The 23227-nt window shown below is 42.2% G+C and overlaps 1 protein-coding gene across 2 annotated transcripts in view; it reads right to left on the bottom strand.

The window, feature by feature from the left end:
• The window catches only part of FRAS1 (Fraser extracellular matrix complex subunit 1), a 730981-nt gene that overhangs the window by 176635 nt on the left and 531119 nt on the right, over positions 1-23227 (bottom strand). For both annotated transcript variants that reach the window (XM_068233564.1, XM_068233565.1), the window contains 4 exons: positions 17550-17703; positions 15191-15372; positions 9859-9975; positions 6282-6396 (listed from right to left, as the gene is read on the bottom strand). In XM_068233564.1, coding sequence (XP_068089665.1) covers positions 6282-6396; positions 9859-9975; positions 15191-15372; positions 17550-17703 — 568 coding nt within the window. The remainder of the gene's footprint in view (positions 1-6281; positions 6397-9858; positions 9976-15190; positions 15373-17549; positions 17704-23227) is intronic.

Raw genomic sequence — 23227 nt, 5'->3', positions numbered from 1 at the left:
CAGAATCCCTGTCTTTGGAGTGTTCGGTTTCGCAACCTAAAGCGATTGTGGATTCGCAAATTTTGCGTTCTGTCTCCTCGGATTCGACATCGTTAGCCGAGTCTAAGAGTGAGACAGCACTTTGGTTTTGTAAACCTGATACTGAAGCACCTTTGCTCTGTCCAGAGAAGATGTCTCTGAGCCTGCCCTGTATCATGAATAAAGACATTATGTCCACTCGCATTGACATTTGCGAGTCTGATTCTGAAGTACTGACTCTCCACCCAGTAATCTGGATGAGTCAATATTACCTTGTTTAAAATGTCCTGCAGTGTCCCTAGAGGCTCGTCTAGGTATTGCAACCATTGTTACCTGTTTCTCTGCTATTTTGGAATTGCAGTCTGGTTTGACTGCTATGGAGGAATTTCCCTGCAGTGAAACGAAACTCAGAAAGCCAGAGTTAGTTTCACTAGATATTTCTGTGTATCCCTGTCCTGATGATGAAATTCAGTCTCAGTTTATGGTGGAACCTTCCCTGGGACATCTGCCCGGTTCACAAAATAAAGTTCAAGCCTTGCCCTGTAACATGGATAGTTCAGAATCCTTCTTAGGAAACTTGAAAAAGGATGTTCCTGAGGTCCTGTCTGACCTCCTGGAGATCTCTGAGTTCCTCCCAAAGGGTGCAGAACTTGTAGGAGACGTCTCCTGCCCCCCAAGTCCTTCTGAGGTGTTGCCCACTTCAGTAGGCATTGCTGCCTTGCTGGCTACCTTTTCAGCTCTGATGGAGCTTCACGCCTGTGTAGTCAATGATGATATTATTGTCACAGAAATTTCTGAATTTGTATCCGAGTCTTCTTTTGAAAGTCCAGTACCTGTGACCTCCACTCATGATGATTCTCTGCCCGGTACTGGTTTTGGTCTTGACGTGCCGGACTCTGAGGTTGGCAGTTCCCCGACATGTCCTGAGGTTTCTCCTGTGCTGGTGTACCCCAGTGTGCTCTGTGACCCAGAAAGCCCAAGTGTGCCTCGGTTACCAGCGTACTCAGATGCTTCCTCGGTGGAGACATGCTCTGATATGGCCTGCCTGCTTGCATGCCCAGAAGTGGTCCCTGAAAGTCTTGATCTTGATGGGTGTCCTCGTAATTCTGAATCCGGAATTGTCATTGGTTCCATGGGGGTTCTTGGTAATTCTCCATGTGAGCCTGGTGATTGTTCTACCCTCTTGGGATCTCTGTGGAGCTTCAAAAGGTTCTGGGAGATTCCGGGAGAGATTTTGCTTGGTACCCTGGATAAGATCAACGGTGGCTTTTGTGTTGTAAGGGACACTTCGAACAGGTATTGTGGCAGGTTTGGTATTTTCGGACGCTCCTTGGAAGGTGGTGGGTATTGTCTGGAGGGTGTCGATGGCTTCTTCTCTGGCGTTCACAGTCCTGATGGGTGTTATACTGAGACTGGTAGTACTGATGGGCATGTTTCGGTGGCTTCTGTTTCCGATGAGGTCGGTTTCGGGTGGACTGACTCTGGAATTGGACCTTGTCGGGCTGCCCCGACCTTCATGAGTCTTCTGTTAGAATGGTTTGGAGATATCGGTTTTGAGGGTCGTCTGGAATTCGACCCTAGAAGGGGGGGTACTGTGAGAATCTGCTCAGCTGCCTGTGCAGACAGGCAGCGTTTTGACCACTGTTCACGTCTGCATTCTGCAGGTCTCTTTAAGAGAGACTTTCTGTCAGTTCTGCAGCTTGTGTTGCTGAGAAATTTGCATACATTAGTCATGCAAATCCGTTAACTGCCTTCTTTTGATGACTAGCACTATAAAAGCATTCTGCTCCCAGAATGCTTTGCTGGACATTTCCCTTCCATGGTCTGTTCCTGATGGACACTGCTGGAGTGTCAGCCATTCTCGTTTTTTGAAGTTATCTTAGTGTAATTCGTGGGGATGCACTAGGCAGTTCCCTAGTGCAGTTAGGATTGCATTATCTGTTTTGCCTGTTCCGTCTGTCTTGTGTTTGGATCGCACAAGCCCTAGCGTTAGCGGCTGTGGATCCTTCTGATTGAGTCTGGAGTGTAGGTTGGAACAGCGGTTGTTTCTGCCTACCTCATCTGTTCTGTCTGCCGTGTGTTTGGATCCTTCTGTTCTGTCTCCTGGGATCGCGCTAGCTACTTTTCGCTAGCGCTGGTGATCCTTCTGTTCTGTCTCCTGGGATCGCGCTAGCTACTTTTTGCTAGCGCTGGTGATCCTTCTGTTCTGTCTTCTGGGATCGCGCTAGCTACTTTTCGCTAGCGCTGGGGATCCTTCTGTTCTGTCTTCTGGGATCGCGCTAGCCACTTTTCGCTAGCGCTGGGGATCCTTCTGTTCTGCTACTCTGTACCTGGATCGCGCTAGCCACTTTTCGCTAGTGCTGTGAATCCTATCTCTCGCTTGTCCCTGTTTTCGTGTGTCTGTCTTGTCTGATTCGAAACGCTTGCTGTAGGCTCGGTGAGGTAACCGTTAAGCAAGCGCTCGCGTTCTCTGTTTCATGTTTGTCTGTCTTTGGTTAGTTAGGCGTGCTTGTCTCTGTTGTGCATAACACGCGGAGACCGCGCACGAACGCGTGCACTGTTGCGAATGAGTGCGGTGTTCGCGTTCAGCTAGCATTTGTTATTTTCTTTATCTTTCTCTTTGTATGATTTGCTGTGCCTTTGCTACCCTTGTGCTCTGTCCTGCTCAGTCTTGTGTCGCTATTGGCAATCGCCATTCTTGCGATTGCGTTTCCTACTTCGTTTCCGCCGTTGTGTGTTCGCCGTCGCTGGGTGGCGACTAATTTGGTGGGCACACATTGGTTCTGTCCTTTTGCTCTGTTCCCTGTGGGCTATCCAGCCCTGCCTGATTGTACCTTGTCCCGGATCTGTACAATTCCCATTTGGCATCTGTGGCTGTGCAGCGGCTGTGTTCGCCTGCACTCCACAGCGCCATCTGCCGGTGGGAATTGCCCTCTGCGGGTGCATAGCACCTAGCCTGGGTGTCCGCAATAATACGCTTGTGGAGGAAATCCGCCACGTCAGCGCACGTCTGGTGCGCTGACCACGGAGACGATTCCACAATCGTTACAGTGTCCTTTACCTTTATTTTCATGTAGGACCAAAGAGCTGGGTTTCTCAACTCAGTCCTCACTCCCCACTGTGAACATAGCCTAAAGGTGGCCACACACGATACAATAAAATCATCTGATTTTACAGAAATTCGATAAAAAAAGATCGGATTTCCTGAAAAATCAAAAGCTTTTTTTTTTCATTTGAGCAAGATATCCGATCGGATTTCCCATTTTTATTCAATAAAAGTTGATTGGGAATGGTGGATTTTTCTGATCAACTTTCATGAAAATTGAATAGTTTGTGTGGTAGATTGTCAATTTATTAACATACACACCCAAGCAATTTTCTTGAGTTTCCAATCATTTTTATTATAATTGGGGAAAATTTAACATATGTGTGTGGTACATTGATCATATTTTTGAAATGTTACAGTCAGAAAAATTTATTGCAATTCTGGAATTGAACAGATATTTTAAAAATTGTATGGTGTGTGGCCACCTTAAAAAAGATGTTGGTCTACATAAATTTTGCTGAGCAGGAATGGTGCTTTCCCAGACATGCTACCTATGCAATCATGCATGCTGGCTTTTGAACGCTGCTAACAATTTAAAGGGTCCTTCTATTTAACCTGGAGGATGTTTTGTCTAGGTCCTACTTCCATTTTTTTTAATCAATCAGATTACAGCAGTTCTCAATGGAACAATTTTCCTGCTTTTCTAATGCAAGTCAACGGGAGTGCTTTTTTCAAAATGAATACGCAGCGCAGTTGGATTGCTAAGTATGGCTCAGCCCTAACAGTCTTTCAAGCACAGCCTTTTTTACAGCCCTTCAAGCACTGTAAAAAGGACGGTAAGGATGCTTGGAATTCAACCTTGCCCTTAACATAAAATGTGGCACATTTTGCAAAGGACTGCTTTAACTACTTAAGGACCGCAATGATTGAAATCTACGCCCTGTTTTGGTGGCTACCTGGCTGGCAGGGCGTAGATTTTAATCAACCGACGCCACGCGTTCTCGCCCATTTTGTCGCTCCCGACGAACGCGCCGCTATTTCCAGCCGCAGCTCTCTTGCTCTGCCATCTCTATAAAGGCAGAGCTCTGTGAGCAGGTCAGGAGCCGTTTTGATTGGCTACTGACCCTGTCTATCAATGTAAGCCACTCCCATTGGCTTACATTGATAGGCAGGGTCAAGAGCCAATGAAAGCGGCTCCTGACTGGCTCACAGTAACTCTGCCGTCATAGAGACGGCAGAGTGGGTGGCCCAGGTTCCCAACGTGCAGCGGTGACGGCGATTGTGGCAGGTATGTGCGGCGATTCGTTGTTATTCGTCGGTGTTCCACTGTTTGTTGTACCAGCATTCTCTGGTCCTTAACCACTTTAGGATCCTTGTTACGCATATCTAGGCCCCTTTAATCTACACGTGCGGATCATGGGGGTAGATATACGTACTGCTGCCTTACCGTCGCGTTCACGATCCCCGCGCTGTTTACCGTCGATCCACCGTCGCAGCCCCCTCCATCTGTGATCAGGATGTGAGAATCTTTTGATTCTCAATCCCGATCACCGTTCCCGTGTCTTCGGAGAGCTTGTAAACGTCGCAAAAGCTCTCAGACCCGACACTTCCATGTTCCGCCGTGTTCTATTAATAGAAACACGGTCTCACACGGTCTCAGTAACACCATCTTGTGGCCAAAAAGTAAAATACACCTATTTATGCCACTATACTGTTTTACATAGAAAGTTTATTATTATTTTTTTTTATTTTATTACTTTTAACCCCTTCCATCCCTGCCCCACAGTTACAGAAATAAAACACTTGTTTAAAAAAATTAAAGAATTACATAATTTCATTTTTTTTACATAAATAGTTACCTTAGGGACTTTTCTAAAACGGATGTCATGAGAGTATATCACTGTTTATTTTTTCAAAAAAAGTTCTTGTAATAAGTGAAAAAGTATTAAAAATCCCTAAATGGAAAAATGCTCCTTTATTTCTAGCTAAAATATTATCACCATACATTGTACTAGGGACACAATTTAAATGTTGTAATAAACCGGACAAATGGGCAAATAAAATGTGTGGGTTTTATGTACCAAAGCATTTTATTTTAAAACTATAATGGCTGAAAGCGGATAAATAATCATTTTTTTTCTTTTTTTCCTCATTATTCCCTTTACAATGCATATAAAATAAAATAATTCAGAGCAAAAACTACCACACAAAGAAAGCATAATTTGTGGCGGAAAAAACAATATATAGGTCATTTCAGTGTGATAAGTAACAATAAAGTTATCGCTGAATGAATGGGAGGATGAAGCGCTGAAATGTGAAAGTTGTTTTGGTTTTTAAGGGAAAAAACCTGTGATCCTGAAGTGGTTAAAGGAAAAGAGAATGCTGGTACTTAAAGAGACACTGAAGCGAAAAAAAAAATGATGATATTATGATTTGTATGTGTAGCATAGCTAAGAAATAAAACATTAAGATCAGATACATCAGTGTAATTGTTTCCAGTACAGGAAGAGTTGAGAAACTCCAGTTGTTATCTCTATGCAAACAAGCCATTAAGCTCTCCAACTAAGTTAGTCATGGAGAGGGCTGTTATCTCACTTTTATTATCTCAACTGTTCCTGGACTATTTACTTTTCCTCTGCTAGAGGAGAGGTCATTACTTCACAGACTGCTCTGAAAGACTCATTTTGAATGCTGAGTGTTGTGTAATCTGCACATATTATAGAATGATGCAATGTTAGAAAAAACACTATATACCTGAAAATAAAAGTATGAGAATATTTTCTTTGCTGCTAATCTTCTAGTAATTATTCTTAGTACACAACCAATTCATTATATCATATTTTTTTTTTCACTTCAGTGTCTCTTTAAGTGGTTAATACCTGTATTTCCTAAACGTTTCATAAACTTAAACACAAGTTTGCCTTCTTAAAACAGAAGGTGTTTGTGATAGCGACAGCATTCTGTTTTGCGTAGCATTTTAATTAAGAGGCTTTTTGAACTCTTTTTAGCCCCTTACACTCTCCTGGGAGTTTTGGTTCATCAGGAGCTTGCTGGGCAATCTGTAAAACTTAAACACAGGACCCAAAAGAGATATTACCAGTTTGGCATAAAAGGGACATGTGACAGAACAAACGTATGCTTTAACACCAGTTCTTTACACTGTTGATCTGTATTGTTCAGCTGTGTAGTAAGCAGAAGGAAATGGGATTAGTCTCACCTTCATGTGGCTGCAAGGGGACAGTCACATTATAGACTATTTTTTCACTTGGGCTCTCAGCATCGACAAACGAAAGATAATGGGATCCAATCACTGTCATGCGGTCTTCAAGGGCCTGCAAAACACATATGTTCCTTTTTGAGGCAATCAATTTTAGGTTATTTATGATGAGCTATTGGGGCAAAGCTTGATTTTTTTTCATATCTATTATTTCACGTAAGAGGTTATTTATAAAAGTGGACTAAGCAAGATGGAAGAAAAGATGAAGTCGCTACTATGTAATCAGTTCTAGAAGTCCTAAATCATACTTGTGAATGCATTTCATTTGGAAGAAGAATTCACTTGCTGAGTTTCAGTTGTAAAAATGAATCTCATTACTGTTCAGTTTTACAAAGTGCAGACAGTAGTTATTCATTCTTATTCCCCAAGTCAAAAAGTGCCTCTGATTTTGCAATTTGTCAGGCCTAACAGTTACCTTCAAACTCTACAGGCAGAAAGGCCTACAGAGCATAATACCTCTTACCCATGAATAACAGACAAGGGCAATGACAATATACAGATGTGCATAAAGTGGGATTCAATCACTAAAGTATACATCCAAAATGAATTAGTGGCCCCCACTGGTATGCAGTGGGAGGTTATAGAATAGTCAAACAATCATTATTTATAACCATGACAGACACAATAATACTGCTGGCAGACTCCAAAATAATTCCCTAAACCAGGTTTGCGGCTTACAGTCTGTTAATAGAAATGTGAAGACAAATATGACACTGTTTAAAGGAAAATCATTGAAATGTCATTGGATTGGGCAGTTACTAATAATAATGTTTTTCTACACCCTTTAGGAGTTTGCCTGCCCATAAGTTATCAGCTGCAGAAGCGATAGTTGCACTCTCTAGAAAGCTAGCATTTCATTCAAAAGTTGTAAAAATATCACCTAGGAGAAAGCTTAGGAAACAAGGTGATTGCATATGGCCCAGTGTGAAAAAGATCATGACACCATGCATAATTCATTTTTTCTCCTGACTTTTCTCCTAGGTGATATGTTTTACAACTTGAAAAATGCCTTTTAAACCACCATCAAGCAAGAAAATATTCAAAATAATGTCCTTAGTACTTCCTCACCTACTTTTAGGTACTTTTTCAATTGCAGAGTGCTGACAAATTATTTTAAAGAGAAGATGAAAAAATATCTTTTAGGAGAAAACTCAGGAGAAAAAGTTAATTGCATGTGGGCAAAAGGCTTTTATACCATTAATTTTTTCTCCCACGTTTTCTCCTAGAAGATAATTTTTCATCTTCTGTTGAAAATAACTTTTTAGCATTCTGCAATTGAAACAGTGGCAGACATATGGCCGTGCAGGCTGGGCCGCCGCACGAGGGCCCCTGAAGTTCCGTTGCTTCAGGGGCCCATTAAGTATTGCTGTTTTTTTTTTAAAATTATTTTTTTAATTATTTTTTTTTTTCCTGGGGGCCCCAACTCCTATCCTCCCCCCCCTCACCTCGGCCCCCCCCTCATGCGGCGGGAGAGCGGCAAGTACAGGAAGTCTCCGGGGCTCCAGGCAGGCGCTAGAGGCTCAGCCGCTTGGTCTCCGATGTCTCCAACTCTGTATACTGCTCGCTACTAAACCAGGAAGTAGCGAGCAGTATACAGAGTTGGAGACATCGGAGACCAAGCGGCTGAGCCTCTAGCGCCTGCCTGGAGCCCCGGAGACTTCCTGTATTTGCCGCTCTCCCGCCGCGCATACCGGGAGGGGGGCCCCCCGAGGTGAGGGAGGGAGGGAGGATAGGAGTCGGGCCTCCCCACCCGGATAGCTACCCACCCGGCTACCTACCTACCTACCCACCCGGCTACCTACCTACCCACCCACCCACCCGGCTACCTAACCACCTACCCACCTGGCTACCTACCCACCCACCAGGCTACCTACCTAAAGACCCACCAGGCTACCTACCTACCTACCCACCAGGCTACCTATCTACCCACCCGGCTACCTACCCACCCACCAGGCTACCTACCCACCCACCCGGCTACCTACCTAACCACCCAGCTACCTACCTACCGGGCTAGTTACCAACCCACCCACCAGGCTACCTAACCACTCTGCTACCCACCCACCTACCTACCCACCTGGCTACCTACCCACCCACCAGGTTACCTACCCACCCGGCTACCCAGCCACCCACCCGGCTACCTACCCACCCACCCACCAGGCTACCTACCCACCCGGCTAGAGGCTACCTACCGAAAGACCCACCAGGCTACCTACCTACCTACCCACCATGTGAATTTTCTGGGGAAAGGGTCACCAAAACTTGGGCCCACTGTCTTTGCGCTGCACTTTTCAAGGGAACCTGAAGTGAGAATAATATTGAGGCTTCCATATTTCTCTCCTTTTAAGCAATACCAGTTGCCTGGCTGCCGTGCTGGTCCTCTGCCTCTTATTCTTTCAACCATAGACCCTGAACAAGCATGCAGCAGGTCAGGGGTTGCTGACAATATTGTCAGAAGTGAGAAGATTAGCGGCATGCTTGTTGCTGGTGTAATTCAGTTTATTACTGCAGCCAAATAGATCAGCAGGGCCGCCAGGCAACTAGTATTGTTTAAAAGGAAATAAATATGGCAGCCTCCATATCACTCTCACCCCGGGTTCACGTTAAATTACAGTTAGCTCCGCCCTCATCCGGTCATTGCCACGCCCATTTTTTGCCACGACGCTACGCGCCGCAGATTATGTCGACCCCCATTTTTTGCCGCAGGTTATAGCCACGCCGCAAGTCATAGGGGCCCACAATTGCAATTTTGCACAGGGGCCCACTGCTGGCTGTGTCCGCCACTGAATTGAAAACGTACCAAAATATAGATGAAAAAGTACTATCAAAATTATTCTCTGTTACTTTATTTTTGCTTGCTGGTGGCTTAAAAGCATTTTATTAATTAGGTGTGAAAATATCACCTAGGGGAAAACTTAAGAAAGATAGTGAATTTAATAAGGGCCAAAGTTTTTTCAACAGCAGAAACTCTGTTTTCAGAATGTTTCACAGCATATTATAAACCAAAGAGAAATGTAAATCACTTTGGGCTTGATGCACACTACCCTGTGGTAAAGTTGCCATGCACAGGGAGCTCACAGGAATTTTACTGTTACTATCCCTGGGGAAGCACCGCACATCAACCCTTAGCGCTGAAGGCATTACCAGATTAAAGTTCATATTGCTATGGTAATGAGTGGTGAAATGGGATCTGTTACAATGCAGTACTGTGAACAGGCACATAGCATGTATGGGCAGTTAAATGACATGCAGGATTATTCTGCAACACAACTGAGCACTGTGAATTAGCCCTCAGTGTGATATTTTGGAAATACCATAATAAAAATGGTCATATATACAATAGTGCTGTAATTTGAGAGATCATCTTCACACATGTGGAATAACAAACCCTCTTCAGACTCCGTAGTGAAACTTTTGTCCCTTTTCCATTTTTGCAAAAGTGTCTGTCTATGTGAATGAATGATGACATCCACATAACAAAAATCTATTTCTGTGTGTGAACATATTGATTATTACTTACAGTCATGTGAAGGGAAGCTCCAGGGGAAAGTTGTGGTGCACCAGGGTGGTTTGGTAGAATGCCAATACTAAACACATGTCTGTCCTGTGGTGCCTGAGTTGTTGTGGCACTTGAAATCTGAAATTGCAAAAACACAACACAATCATACATCTAAAAAAAACCACACTTTCTGAGCAATTCATTTTACTACTAGCTGTGTGTTTCTGTTGTACTGAAAAATAACTCTGGAAGGGAAAATTCAAAGTATAGAGCTATTGTTTTTACTGCTGAAGATGGAAAGATAAAGAAGATGTAATTTAAATACATATAACATGAATAAGTATGTCCTCACACCTGACAAAAAGTGCAATGTTCTGGTTATTGTTACATTATGTTTACCTACAGTATGTACTCCAGCTTCTGAATATCAGAGTACTGGTCAAGTTATCATATCTCTGTACTTTTTAACATGATTACTCATATAAAAGAGATATTTATTACACAATCTTCCAAATGATGTACAAACGCACAAGAGGAAGTGGAAAATAAACAGCTGTTGGAATAAATGATGTGGTAGGGAACAGGAAGCATGTATGAGGAGACGTCAAATTCGGTTTTCTGAGGAAGAGGGAGCACACAAAAAAGTGCGGGTATACACATAATAAAGTATGGGGCTCAGATAAATTTGCAGGCAAATAATCATTGCAACAACCAAAAACAATTTTTAGAAAGGTCTGCACTTATTCCTCTTACCACAAGCTTCCTGCAAACTGGAAAGCATGCAATCACACACACTGCCTTAATGCATCAGGTTATGTCACCCCGCCCTCCTTAGAAGCTTTTTTTGGACAAGGCTGTACCCATCGCCTGCATTTTGTAAACAGTTCTGTGTCATTGTCACAGATCTTCCTTAAAGAGAATCTGTATTGTTAAAATCGCTCAAAAGTAAACATACCAGTGCGTTAGGGGACATCTCCTATTACCCTCTGACACAATTTCGCCACTCCTCGCCGCATTAAAAGTGGTTAAAAACAGTTTTAAAAAGTTTGTTTGTAAACAAACAAAATGGCCACCAAAACAGGAAGTAGGTTGATGTACAGTATGTCCACACATAGAAAATACATCCATACACAAGCAGGCTGTATACAGCATTCCTTTTGAATCTCAAGAGATCATTTGTGTGTTTCTTTCCCCCTGCAGTTCTCATGCACTGAAGTTTCAGGCTGCTCATTTCTTCCTGCAAACAGCTTTGCCTTTGTCTGTAATTCCTCAGTATGTGAAAGCCCAGCCAGCTCAGAGGACGATTTATCCAGCTTGTAAAAGATAAGAGAGAAGAGAAAAGCTGCCCTAATCTAAATAATACACAGGCAGTGTGCAGAGAGGAGCCTGGAAGGGGGAGTTCATAGCAGAACCACAACACTGAAGAACTTGGCAGCCTTCCAGACACAGGCCGACAAGTCTGACAGGGGAAAGATACATTGATTTATTACAGAGACAGTGATAGTATAAAGTGCTGCAGTAAGCCAGAACACATTAGAATAGCTTTTGGAACTTGTAGGATGATAAAAAACAGGATGCAATTTTTGTTACGGAGTCTCTTTAAAGAAGAACTTTAACTCAGGATTACACTTCATCCCAATCAGTAGTCAATACCCCCTTTTCCACAAGAAATACCTTTTCTTGAATAAATAAACAGGGATTTTTAGGTGGCTGATACTGAGGTGAACCTCTTCCACAGTGTGATGCTATGGCCCTGACAGTTTCCTGTCTATGAACCTCATAGCACCAGAGGACAGCAAGGGAATCCTCATTAGGATCCAGAGGCTTCCCTTTCCTCAGATAAGTATATGTTTGGTAAGTATTCAAGTATTCCATTGATATAAACATTCTTTTTTTAACAGAATCAGGCACCAACATTAAACTACCCCTGAACTGAGTGTGTGTTTGAATGATTTTACACAAGTTGCATGACATATCACAGCACCATCCTCACTGTCCAGCGCCATCTGTGGTCCCCGCTCTGCTCAGCCGTATTATTCAATTGAACAGAACGTCGACTATGGGCGACGAGGAAGAGGCAGTTTTCAAATTCATATTTTAGATGTGAACAAAGCCTTATAGCAGGTAGTTATTTATTTATTTAGATCTATACACAAGTCATTAAAAGTGACCAGCTATAGAGGCGATCATTGAGATGCTAATATTTCTAGTTCACATGCAAATGCAATGCAAATTGTATGCTGCCATGAAATAGGCCTATCATATACACTTCCTGTCAGTTTTGATTGGGCCAGTTCCAAGTTGCATACAATTGACATCCAAGCTAAAATTATTAGCATCTCATAGACAATTTCTAGTCAGCTACAAAGGAGAGAACAATAGAATTCTACCCTGAAATTGCTGCAAATTTCTATGGACATGGGCATGCCAAAATAATGCTTTTGTCAAAGTAACAGTACTTTTATTCCAACAATTAAAAGTAATCCCTGTGTTATTTAGAAAACAGAGTCAAGTATGTTGTACAAGTTGATTTGATGTTCTTTTTTGAGCTGCAGTCTTCCTTTGAGAGCAGTAGGTAGCAAGTTCATTAAGAGACAAGACAGCGGTAATTTAGCAGCACTTAAATAAAAATTGCTTACATCTGCATCATACGGTCCCATATCGCTCTTTATCTGTTGTTATTATCTAGTGAGTTATTTTGTAAATTACTATAATTACCTGTACTGATGGCTTGTGAAAATACAATAATTAAGAGGTCCTTGTGATAATGAATGAGACGATGTCCTGGAACAAACAGATGCTTCACACACTTATCTCATTCTAGTATTTGCTCTGTGCTATTAACTAATGAATGCAAATGAACAAGCACCCATTATCCAGATAGCTGAATTTATCTTATTATATGTATTGGTACATACAGTATATCATTTGTACAGGCAATTTAAAGCAGATCTGAACTCAGAACGTCCTCTCTGTTCTAAAAGATACGCAACAGCATAATAACCTTCAAAGAAAAACATTACTTTGCTACAGCTGATACAAATCCTAAAATAAATCTGCACTGTTTATACTTCCTGATTCATGGAAAGCAGACATTTTGTTAACATCCTGTGCTTTCAAATGAACTTATCTGCCATCTCTGCCATGGCAATTATGTCACACAGGGGAAAGATCAAATTACAACTTGTGGTTAGACATAAATGAGGGGGAATTAAACAGGCTGAGCTCTTAAAATACATACAGGGTGCATTTCTCTGTTTTCCTTCTGTTCTGTGCAAGAGTTCAGGTCCACTTTAAAGGAGTTTTCCTACATAATAGAATGCAATTCATTGACCAGGATTTTCTTTATATCCCTCGCTGGCTGAAACAGACTCCTTATTCAAGAATTTAGATAGAACATTTTGGTGAACAAAGCACACTAATGTTCTCTGTTCTCTAACCAAAACAACTAAACCTGGAAATGGAAGTAGCATGTGGAAACCACTGCAGAGCTCAAGTGTTATTGCTTAGGCAGCATGATGTATACATTTCAGACCAATGGATTTATCAAACAGTATGCTCAGCAGAGCTAAGTAGCATATGGCTGGTCAGAATGTAACTTTACGCCATCCACTAAAAATGATGCCTTAGGGCTAGTTCAGACGGCCGTCCCGTGGCAGCCAGCAGGAGTCCAGTGTCTCAGTCAAAGGCTTCGTCCAGGAAAAACATGACAACTGGGAACATCAGGATTAAAATACAAACGATGGTACCAAACCCTGTCCATTCATTTGAATGGGCAGCACTTAAATGACGAGCGCTGTGGCTGTTGTTCACCGGTGCCCACACATCCATGTGAACAGGCTCTTGTACTGTCTCACAACAGTGCCTTCTGAAAACAAAATGTTGCACTTTTGTCACAAATTTGAAAAACCCATTCAAGATCAGTGGGAAAAGTTACCTAATGATTTGTATAGCTTAAATGAAGCCTATATAATGCCTTACGTTTTGGCTTTGTGATGAAAGTGAGCCTTGTAATTACCTCCTTCCCCAATAAAGCCAGTAGGAAGTAGCCAGGACCTTCACAAATTTTCTTTTGTGCCAGGGAGATAATACCGGAAGCCTTAAAACATTTTAATAACAATAGTAGACGTAGAGGATGGCTGGCACCAGATGCTGGCTGTGGAGTAGCTCTGTGTAGTATACTCCCCACAGGTGTGTGCTCACGTAATCCAGATGTGTAATCCAATGTCAAGAAGCAAAAAGACGGAGCACCAGCACTGCTCTTAAGGGTTTAATTGTAGTTACACAGGCATACAGGCAACAAGTAGGATGAGAGTATAAGATACCGGCCTTACAGCCGTTTCACGGCAACTGTCGCTTCTTCAGAGACCAACAAAGGTATCAAAAAGATTTTTGATACCTTTGTTGGTCTCTGAAGAAGCGACAGTTGCCGTGAAACGGCTGTAAGGCCGGTATCTTATACTCTCATCCTACTTGTTGCCTGTATGCCTGTGTAACTACAATTAAACCCTTAAGAGCAGTGCTGGTGCTCCGTCTTTTTGCTCCTTAAAACATTTTGAATGCGAGTCCTCAGTCATATACTGTATATATTAAAAGTACTACATTCCACTTGGTAGCGTGGTGGGTTTATTGGTAATGTGGAGTTGGAGAAGAAACTTGTAATTTGTTGGCACCACGTGGTCCCAAGGGCTCGTTAAGTAGAATGGCCCATTATTGTTAAAGGGGCACTATGACAAACAAATATGCTGTTCAGTTATCCCCACCATCAGTTGTATAATAGGGACAGCATACATTTCTCCATAGATCTTGTGTGAAAAAAATTGTTCCCAACACCATGGTTCTCTTCTAAACAGCTGATCTGCATCAGTAATCATCTGTTAATGACGGGTTTCTTTCTATCATTAATCATAGGTGTCTGCCTAATGATTATATAATTTTAGAATTCTATATTTCTGTTGATACATTTGTGTCACATCTTTAATACACGTTATTATGGGTTATTATATTGTGACAACTTGATTTACAGGTAAGAATAAAGTTTAAATACACATCGTCTATAACAGCATTGAATTTGTCTGATAGGATAGGTCAAGCATATCAAGGATTTTCTCAGTGACAACCTAGTTTTAAATTGGTGCACAAATTAATTCCCAATCAAACACAGGTTGCCATATGATTCCAGTTTGTTCTGTACAATTGCTTTGCATCATACTGTACAAGAATGCAAACATGAAATGGTCACAACTGTATGCAGACAGATAGAGGCATGACTTGACCAGGGCTTGGGTTCCATGTGTATCATTGAATAAAATAAAGCGATTTTAATACATCTATGAGCTCCATAATGTTATACCTGGAAACTGAATGAATCTCTTGCTTGGGAATGTGATCCTGAGTGTCTATACCAAACCAAGCCTTCATTGATATCCTGTTGTGTGAAAGCGGTGGTTGGTGTGGCGAATCTTCCATCAGGCAATCGCTGCCAGCTATCTGCTGGACCATCAGCAGGCATTGGCACCAGAAGCACGACATCACCTGAAAAATTGTAGGTTATATTTAATAATTATAAGTTACTATTGAAAAAATCTTAACCCTTAGACTGTCGCAGATGTCTGTAGGTATGTCTGTGTTCGGATGTCTAAAGGTGTTTTAGTACAAAAACTACTTAATGTGCTGCAGACTTTTATAGGCATTTTTGTTTCCCAATATTCCTGTGCCATGGATGTCTACTGGCTTTTAGCACTAAGTTTTGGATTAGGGTAAACTTTATACTTGGCTTGAAATATGCAAATAATTCTAAGTTGATGCAAAATTATGCAAATGTTACTTATAATGTATGCACCTTGAAAATGGATCAATAAAATGCTTTCACTGCAAGATTTGATGTGTCCATTTACATCTTATATTTTGATAAAAAGTAACATAATTCTGTATCATACTAATGAGCACTATTGTCAATCATCTGAAATTTATTTGCACCTCACTGACAATCCCTACTGGCTAAAGTGGACTTTGGTACATGTAGATTTGGGAATGTATTTAATAAATACAATTCAAACATAGGTGGCACTGGCTTGTAACTTAAAAGAAATAGTTGTCAGTCTCAAGGGTTAAAATACATCAATATTACATACACATATACTGTATGGTGTCCTATGACAGTAGACACATCAGTATCTTAACCTACTGGGGCACATAAAATATTAGAAAACAGTTACTACAAAGCCAGGACCTTTATCTCATCTATGCACTGCCTCTTCCTCCTTAGTCTCACCCTAAGGGACCTTATTATTGATGGTGACAGTACACATACTGGCCATGATTCATCAGCCTATTTTTTTTATTAAATTCCAGATCAGCCTTATACAATATTTTTAATTTGCCATGTTTCTATTTGCCATGTTAGCTATTTTGGTTATTGCACATCAAAACATTTTAAAGATCCTATCTTGCAAATTTGTAACTGTGCGAAGAAATCCAAATATAAAAGGAATGAGTCAATGTTGGAATTTGGTCAACAAGATTTTATTAATTGTTACATTGGGTAAAACAGCACTGCAATAGTGAACTGTGGAAGAACTTAAAGTGTACCTGAGATGGGGCCCCCGCAATAAAATATACATACCTGGGGCTTCCTCCAGCCCCCTCCAGCCTGTTTGCTCCCACTGTGTCCTCTTGTCCCTCTCTGTTCACCCGCAACTGGCCCCAGAAAATCTTCCAGTTAGGGCTAGTCAGCTCATGCACAGTCCAGCAAGGCATGCTCCCCTGTCATGCTCCCATCGCCGGGAATGTTCTGCACCTGTGCAGTAGTACTGTGCAGGCGCAGAACGCTCCAGGCAATGTGAACATGGTGGGAGTGCATGCGCGCGAGGCCTGGGACTGCAGAACTTTCCGGGGGCCTATTGCGGGCGAACGGAGAGGAAGAAGAGGACGCCATGAGAGAGATCAGGCCGGAGGGAGCTGGAAGAATCCCCAGGTATGTAGATTTTATTGCTAAACCGCCATCTCAGGTTCCCTTTAATGAGATGCAAATATTTAATTTTTTTCTTTCAAATTTCAAGCAAATATTACACAGCTTGAACTTGTACCAATAAAAACACAGGAAGATATTCTAATTGCTCTAATTGCAAGCTGCATGTAATTTAAATGAAATCTGAATGCAAGGAGACATTATTTGCATCTCCCTGACCAGCCCTAATCAGGAGTCCTAAAAGTTCTGTCCCTGCTCAGAGCAAATAAGAGCTTCTTAGGGCTTTATGCATTCTTTAATCATACTTATGTATGTCACAAATTAACATTGGAGTCGTTTAAGCTTTGCCAGCTTTCTCTACCTACTTCATACAAAAACTGCTTTCATAAAAATACATTTGCGCATGTCTTTCTTAATTTAAATAAATTAACTGATAAGAGTTAAAGTTCTTTTTTTTCTGTTAGTGCTGTTTTGCATACCTCAGCTTCAGCAAAAAAGGTTAAAGTGCTCAAAGTTCTTTAGCCTATAGCAAACGGATATCATCTTTAAGTATATTGATATACTTCAGCGCTGCATAATATGTTTGCGCTTTATAAATACAATACATAAAATAATAAATAAATATTGATGAAAATAAAATCTGATTGGATAGTGTTAGTAGAATGTACATTTTTAGAATGGTTTACAGTCACTTGGTAATGCTAATTAGGGCTAATCTGTTAAATGAATGCAAAGTGGGTACCATATTTTGGGCGTTCAGTTGTAATTGAGTATAAGATCTCGGAGTCAGCAGCACCAAATGACCTAGTCTGCAGAAGTCTGTTTGATATCTGAAGCATTCCTCCCTCTGGAACCCACACAGCAGAATTTAAAATGAGCTGCAAACCACCATTTATCTGAAAAAACAAAACAAAACAAAAAAAAACCAGAAATGTACTCGTCTAATTTGAGCCTATAAAAAGTATTTAAACACAAAATATAATTTAGACGTTAATTACTAAAAATGACAATACTCTTATCTTAGTGCATGAACAGGGGAATTGCTGGTAATCTTATTTTTGACCAGGAAGATTGTAACTTACATTAGTCATTAGTTAGTTTTGCAGGCATCAATAACAAAAATGTTACATGATGTTGTTTCTCAGAATAAGTCTACAAAGGATACACAAACTATTACTAGGCCAAATGCACCTTACCAACCCAAACTCACTAAACCCACATAACAATCCTACAGTTATAATGGGAGTCATTGCCAAGTGTTGCAAGTTTGCAGGCTGCGCTGTTCTGGCAACATCAGCCTGCAAAGGAAATAATGGGTTGAAGAGGTTCAGGAGTGTAAGTGTGTGTGTGTGTGTGTGTGTGTGTGTGTGTGTGTGTGTGTGTGTGTGTGTGTGTGTGTGTGTGTGTGTGTGTGTGTGTGTGTGGTGTGCAGGGGGTGGTAGATGGGTTGCTACACAATTTTAAACAATTGTGTGTTATTAAAATAATTAAAAAAGGACACTAGTATTAGTGGAGCAATAGGCAATAAATGAAATCAACAGAAGTCCATCACCAATACCCCTAAAAGAAGTATCCTACTGCTTGAGATTAATGTTTTAACCCACAGGACTAAGGTGATGGCCCTGCACTACGCCAGCATCTCTAATGCTACATTAGCATTCAACTCAGCTGGTAAAATGTGTGCAATGAAGGTCGATACTCTCTTGAGGTCTTTGGAACTTTTTTCACACTTGCTTTGCTTTACCCAATGACATAACAACAGCGTGCAGGTTAATAAGGGACAATTCCTTTTCATTTGATCACTTTAAGTATAAAATACTTTTTCAATGAATTGTAAAGGTACCAACAAATTTGTAAGTGACTGCAGGTCAAGTAAATAAAATATTTCCCAAGGTAATAAATATAAAATGCATCCATGTTAAACGAAAATGATTTAGTGGGAAGCTATTCATTAGAATGAGCTAAATGGAACTATGCAAAATATCTCAGTTCATCTACTGGTAGCTATACAGAGGTCCTGCAGGCTTTCAGCCCTAACAACTTCCTTGGTATAAATTAAGAAGTACCGTATGTATTGCCTGCATGCATTTCTCAATTCATGGCAGATTTAGAGCAGGACAAGTAGTTTGTTCATACATTAGTCTCAAAGGTTCCATTACAATTTTTTAAATCTGTTTCTCAAACCTATGAATATTTCCCCGCACTAAATTGATGTACAACATGCCAAATACAATAACACAGTTGGGAAGGATCAGTGAAACCTTTTACTGCTTGTTAGGTACCTTGGCTGTATATCCTATACTATTGATCTACACAAAAACAAAGAGCAATGCATTAAGTTCCCTGACAGTTATGAGCAGTAACACCGGACAGTTCTGTCATCTTAATCGATGCACTTACACATTTCCATTAGCCTTGCAGTAAAAGATACTGTGTTACACCAAGGCTGATCATTCCATATGCTCTTTTGTACAATGCTGATAGAAGAGCATCTGAACTGAGTTTAATAACTGTCTCTATAAGGTGCTATGCCATATCACTACTGACTACACTGTGCTCTGGTCAGTCTGTCCTCAAGTGGCATGATCATAAACTTTCATAAGACCATTACAAAGTTAAATCGCTATTCAGGTTCACTGAGCAGAAGTCCAATTTCTTTCAAGTAGTCAAAATCATTTAGTCTTTTAACACTATACTGCTACAGTAAAATAATTTCCAGAATTACTGAAATACTCTACTTCAATCTGGAATTTTGGTTCATTACAGAATGCACAATGGATGATAAGCTGGAGGTGGCAAGAAAGCCTTTGGCAGAATCAGAAAGGTAGAATATGCAAATCTGGATGCTTCTTACAATAATTATTATATTTCACTGGCGCTTATTATAAAGAGTACCTCTAATTGGTGAGTACCTACCACCACTGTATGGTCAGAGACTGGAAAGGTGTGTAGCAAAGGCTAACGTTTTAACTAATGCAGACCACCTTATGACATTTTAATGGGTGTAATGAAACACCCTTTACTAGATCACAGAAGTAAGGAATATAGGTACAAAAAATCCCTTTGAAATTACTCTGCTGGGAATGTGTGAATTTGGTTTTAGGGGACTGCAGAAATAGCCAACCAATGGTTAAAGCGGAATATAACCCTGCATTTCAACTTTGCTCTAAAACATTATTTACAGTATATTATATGCAACCAGCATTTTTTTTTTTTACTAGACCAGCATTGGAAGGGTTACACAGAGCTTTAATGTTCCTGGAGATTTCTGCAGACGCATCCGAAGCTGACATAGATACATTTTGTTTACATAAATGTATCTAAGTGTTGAATGTGACTCACTCTCTCTGACTGAGAAGGAGCTGGAGGACAGCCAAAGAGTGTGTAACATTTCTCAATAGATACATTTAACTAAATAGAATGTAACAATCTGAACTTCTGCATATCTCTCCACGGAACTTCTGTGTTTAACCCTTCCAATGCTGGTCTAGTTAAAAAAAATGCTGGTTGCATATAATATGCTGTAAATAATGTTTTAGAGCAAAGTTGAAATGGAGGGTTATATTCCGCTTTAAGATAATTTCCATCATTATAAAGTAGCTGGCTGTAAATTTACAGCTGTGATATGTGTATTAGCCAATCCTATTTCAGAATGACTAACCAAAGTTGTGATTGATCCAGCTAGCCTGTATATGGTGATATATCAATTGTAGGGCCAATTTAGGGGGAAGCCAATTAACTTATCTGTCGTTTTTGGGATGAGGGAGGAAACTGGAGTGCCCAGAGAGAGGAAAGCCACACAGACATGGGGAGAACATACAAACTCTGTGCAGATAGTGCCCTGACTAGGATTTGAACCAGGGACCCAGCTCTGCAAGCCAAGTGCTATTCTTTGCCTCTTTTAACTTCTACCCCCTCTCAGTGCCAAGAGTCACTTTGTTCCCAATTCCGTCACCTGCATTGGCCACCTCCATTTCTTTGTGCTCTCCAGCTGAAGCTCTCTAGCTATGGAGTTGCATCTTCTAGATATGCATTTTGTCAACTGGTAATTATAAGATCTGCAGACACAGTGCCTGAGCAATATGTTTTTAGGCCCTGGCAAGGCTCCTGTATGCTGCTTATTGTTGTGTTTAGGGTTGCTCGTCGGATTCCATGGAATGGAGATTTCCGCGATTCCGGTCGGAAATTGGCAATTCCGTTCCGGTGAGCTGGAATGGAACATCTATAGCAGTAATCGGAAAATAGCGGAATTTCTATGTGGAATTCCGTCGGAATTTAATCAGAAGCGTGTAAAAGCTGCATTTACTGTTAGTCAGATTTTTTAAGCCATTTAGAAGGATCGGAAGGGATAGACCCATCACAGAAGCTTAAAACATGCTGATTTCTGCATTAAAATCGGAATTTCTGCACCAATTAGAGTCTTAACAAAAACCAACCAATCCTACGTTAGCAACCAGCTCCTAGCTACCTATCATCAGCTATCCTACCCATTTTGTATATAAGAGAGGTGTGACAGTCACGAAGCTTGTGTGTTTCAGTCTGGTGTATTGGAGAGAGGAGAGACAGACCCATATTAGTTGTTTCAACATAAAACAATAGTCTTTTTAAAGACTGTATATAAAACAAAAGTCTTTTTAAAGACTATGGGCCATATTCTATTGCTGAACTCGCCAGCGCTAAGCACTGGCGAGTTCTTAACTTAGGCGATGGGGGCATCGCCTAATCTAATTAAACTTTAGACCCCCCCCAGGCGGAAAAGAACTCGCTTGGGCGATATAATCGCCCAGCGAGTTCTTAACACAGAATCCAATTACCCTTATCATGTCTCCGGGAAGCGATGCCTCCCGGCAGACATGAACGTTAGCTTAGACCTGCAAAAAGCAGGTCTAAACTAGCTAACGCACGTCGTCGCCGCAGCATCTGGGGGTCTCCTTTAATAAGGAGACCCCCAGAGCTCCCCGTCGGGTCGCCGCACAGTTTAGAAGCCCCCGCGCAGCTCTGCCGGGCTCCCCTGTCATACGTACCGCCTCCGATCACCCGCCGCCTCTCGCTGCAAAATCCGTCACGTAATTACAGTGTATCTAACACTGTAATTACTGTGCGCATAGAAGGAGCCCGGGCAAAGCATCTTTGAATCTGCAGCCGGGCTCCCCATTGGTCTGCTGTCTGAACCAATAAAATGGCTCAGACAGCGGACAAATGGGGAGCCCCGCTGCAGATTCAAAGATGCTTTGCCCGGGCTCCTTCTATGCGCACAGTAATTACAGTGTTAGATACACTGTAATTACGTGACGGATTTTGCGGCGAGAGGCGGCGGGTGATCGGCGGCGGTACGTATGACAGGGGAGCCCGGCAGAGCTGCGCGGGGGCTTCTAAACTGTGCGGCGACCCGACGGGGAGCTCTGGGGGTCTCCTTATTAAAGGAGACCCCCAGATGCTGCGGCGGAAGATGTCGGCGATGTTCGGCGGGCGAGTGCGCATGTGTGGGGAGTGAGGCCGTGGTGCTGATGGACAGCACCACAGCGTAAACCTCACTCCCCATCGCTCGGTAAAAGGGAGCATCGCTCAGGCTTTCACTTGAGTAATGCTCTCTAACGATCGGCCATCGCGCGAAGGATATGGGCAATAGGATTTGCCGGTAATCCTCGCGCGATGGCAAGGTGATAAGTAGCTCGCATCTGCAAGCTACTTATCACCTTGAATAGGATATGGCCCTATGAGAGAGAATTAGACTGCGTGTCAGCTATTAGTAGTAGTAGCTAGGTGTATTTGTGAGAGAGTGACACTACACCGGAAGTCGTGTCAGTAGCTAGCGGGAGGAACGCAGGCTGGTGCGCACGGAAGGTATGTATCTTTTTCCTGCCCGCCGCTGCCCACGGACATACATTTAAGCTGGAGGGGAGAGCCCCAAGGTGAGGGAGAGGGGGGGAACTTCCCCTTTCCCTGCCGACTGAGGCTACGACTTTCCCCTCATGCTGCCACCCCTCCAGCCCCCACAAAACGGCCCCGTGGACGGTCCAGGAGCAGGGGCTGCAGGCCCTATTGTTATGGCAGTGCCTACCAGTTTGTGGACTGTGCCCTCTTCCGCAGACTGATGAACAGTGTTGCTCCACAATGGATGATCCCCAGCTGCCATTATTTTGCCAGGAATGATATTCCTGCCCTTCACCAGCACATTGTGGAGTGTGTCGGCCGGTCTATGGATCACGCTGTCGGTGGCAAGGTGCACTTCACTATGGATGGCTGGAGCATCAGGCATGGGCAGGGAAAGTATCTAGCTTTTACCGCCCATTGGGTCACCCTCCATGGTGCTGCTGAGGAGGGTGCAAGATCTGGGGCATCTCAGCTGGTGGTGCCACCCCATGGGTTGAAGGGGAGGCCTGTTTTACTTCCCTCTGCTACCTGTTCTGTCCAAGGCCA

Source organism: Hyperolius riggenbachi, chromosome 1, assembly GCF_040937935.1.
Source record: "Hyperolius riggenbachi isolate aHypRig1 chromosome 1, aHypRig1.pri, whole genome shotgun sequence".
NCBI lineage: Eukaryota > Metazoa > Chordata > Amphibia > Anura > Hyperoliidae > Hyperolius > Hyperolius riggenbachi.
The sequence above is the reverse complement of the archived record's forward strand: the minus strand, read 5'-3'. Positions and strand labels throughout refer to the sequence as shown.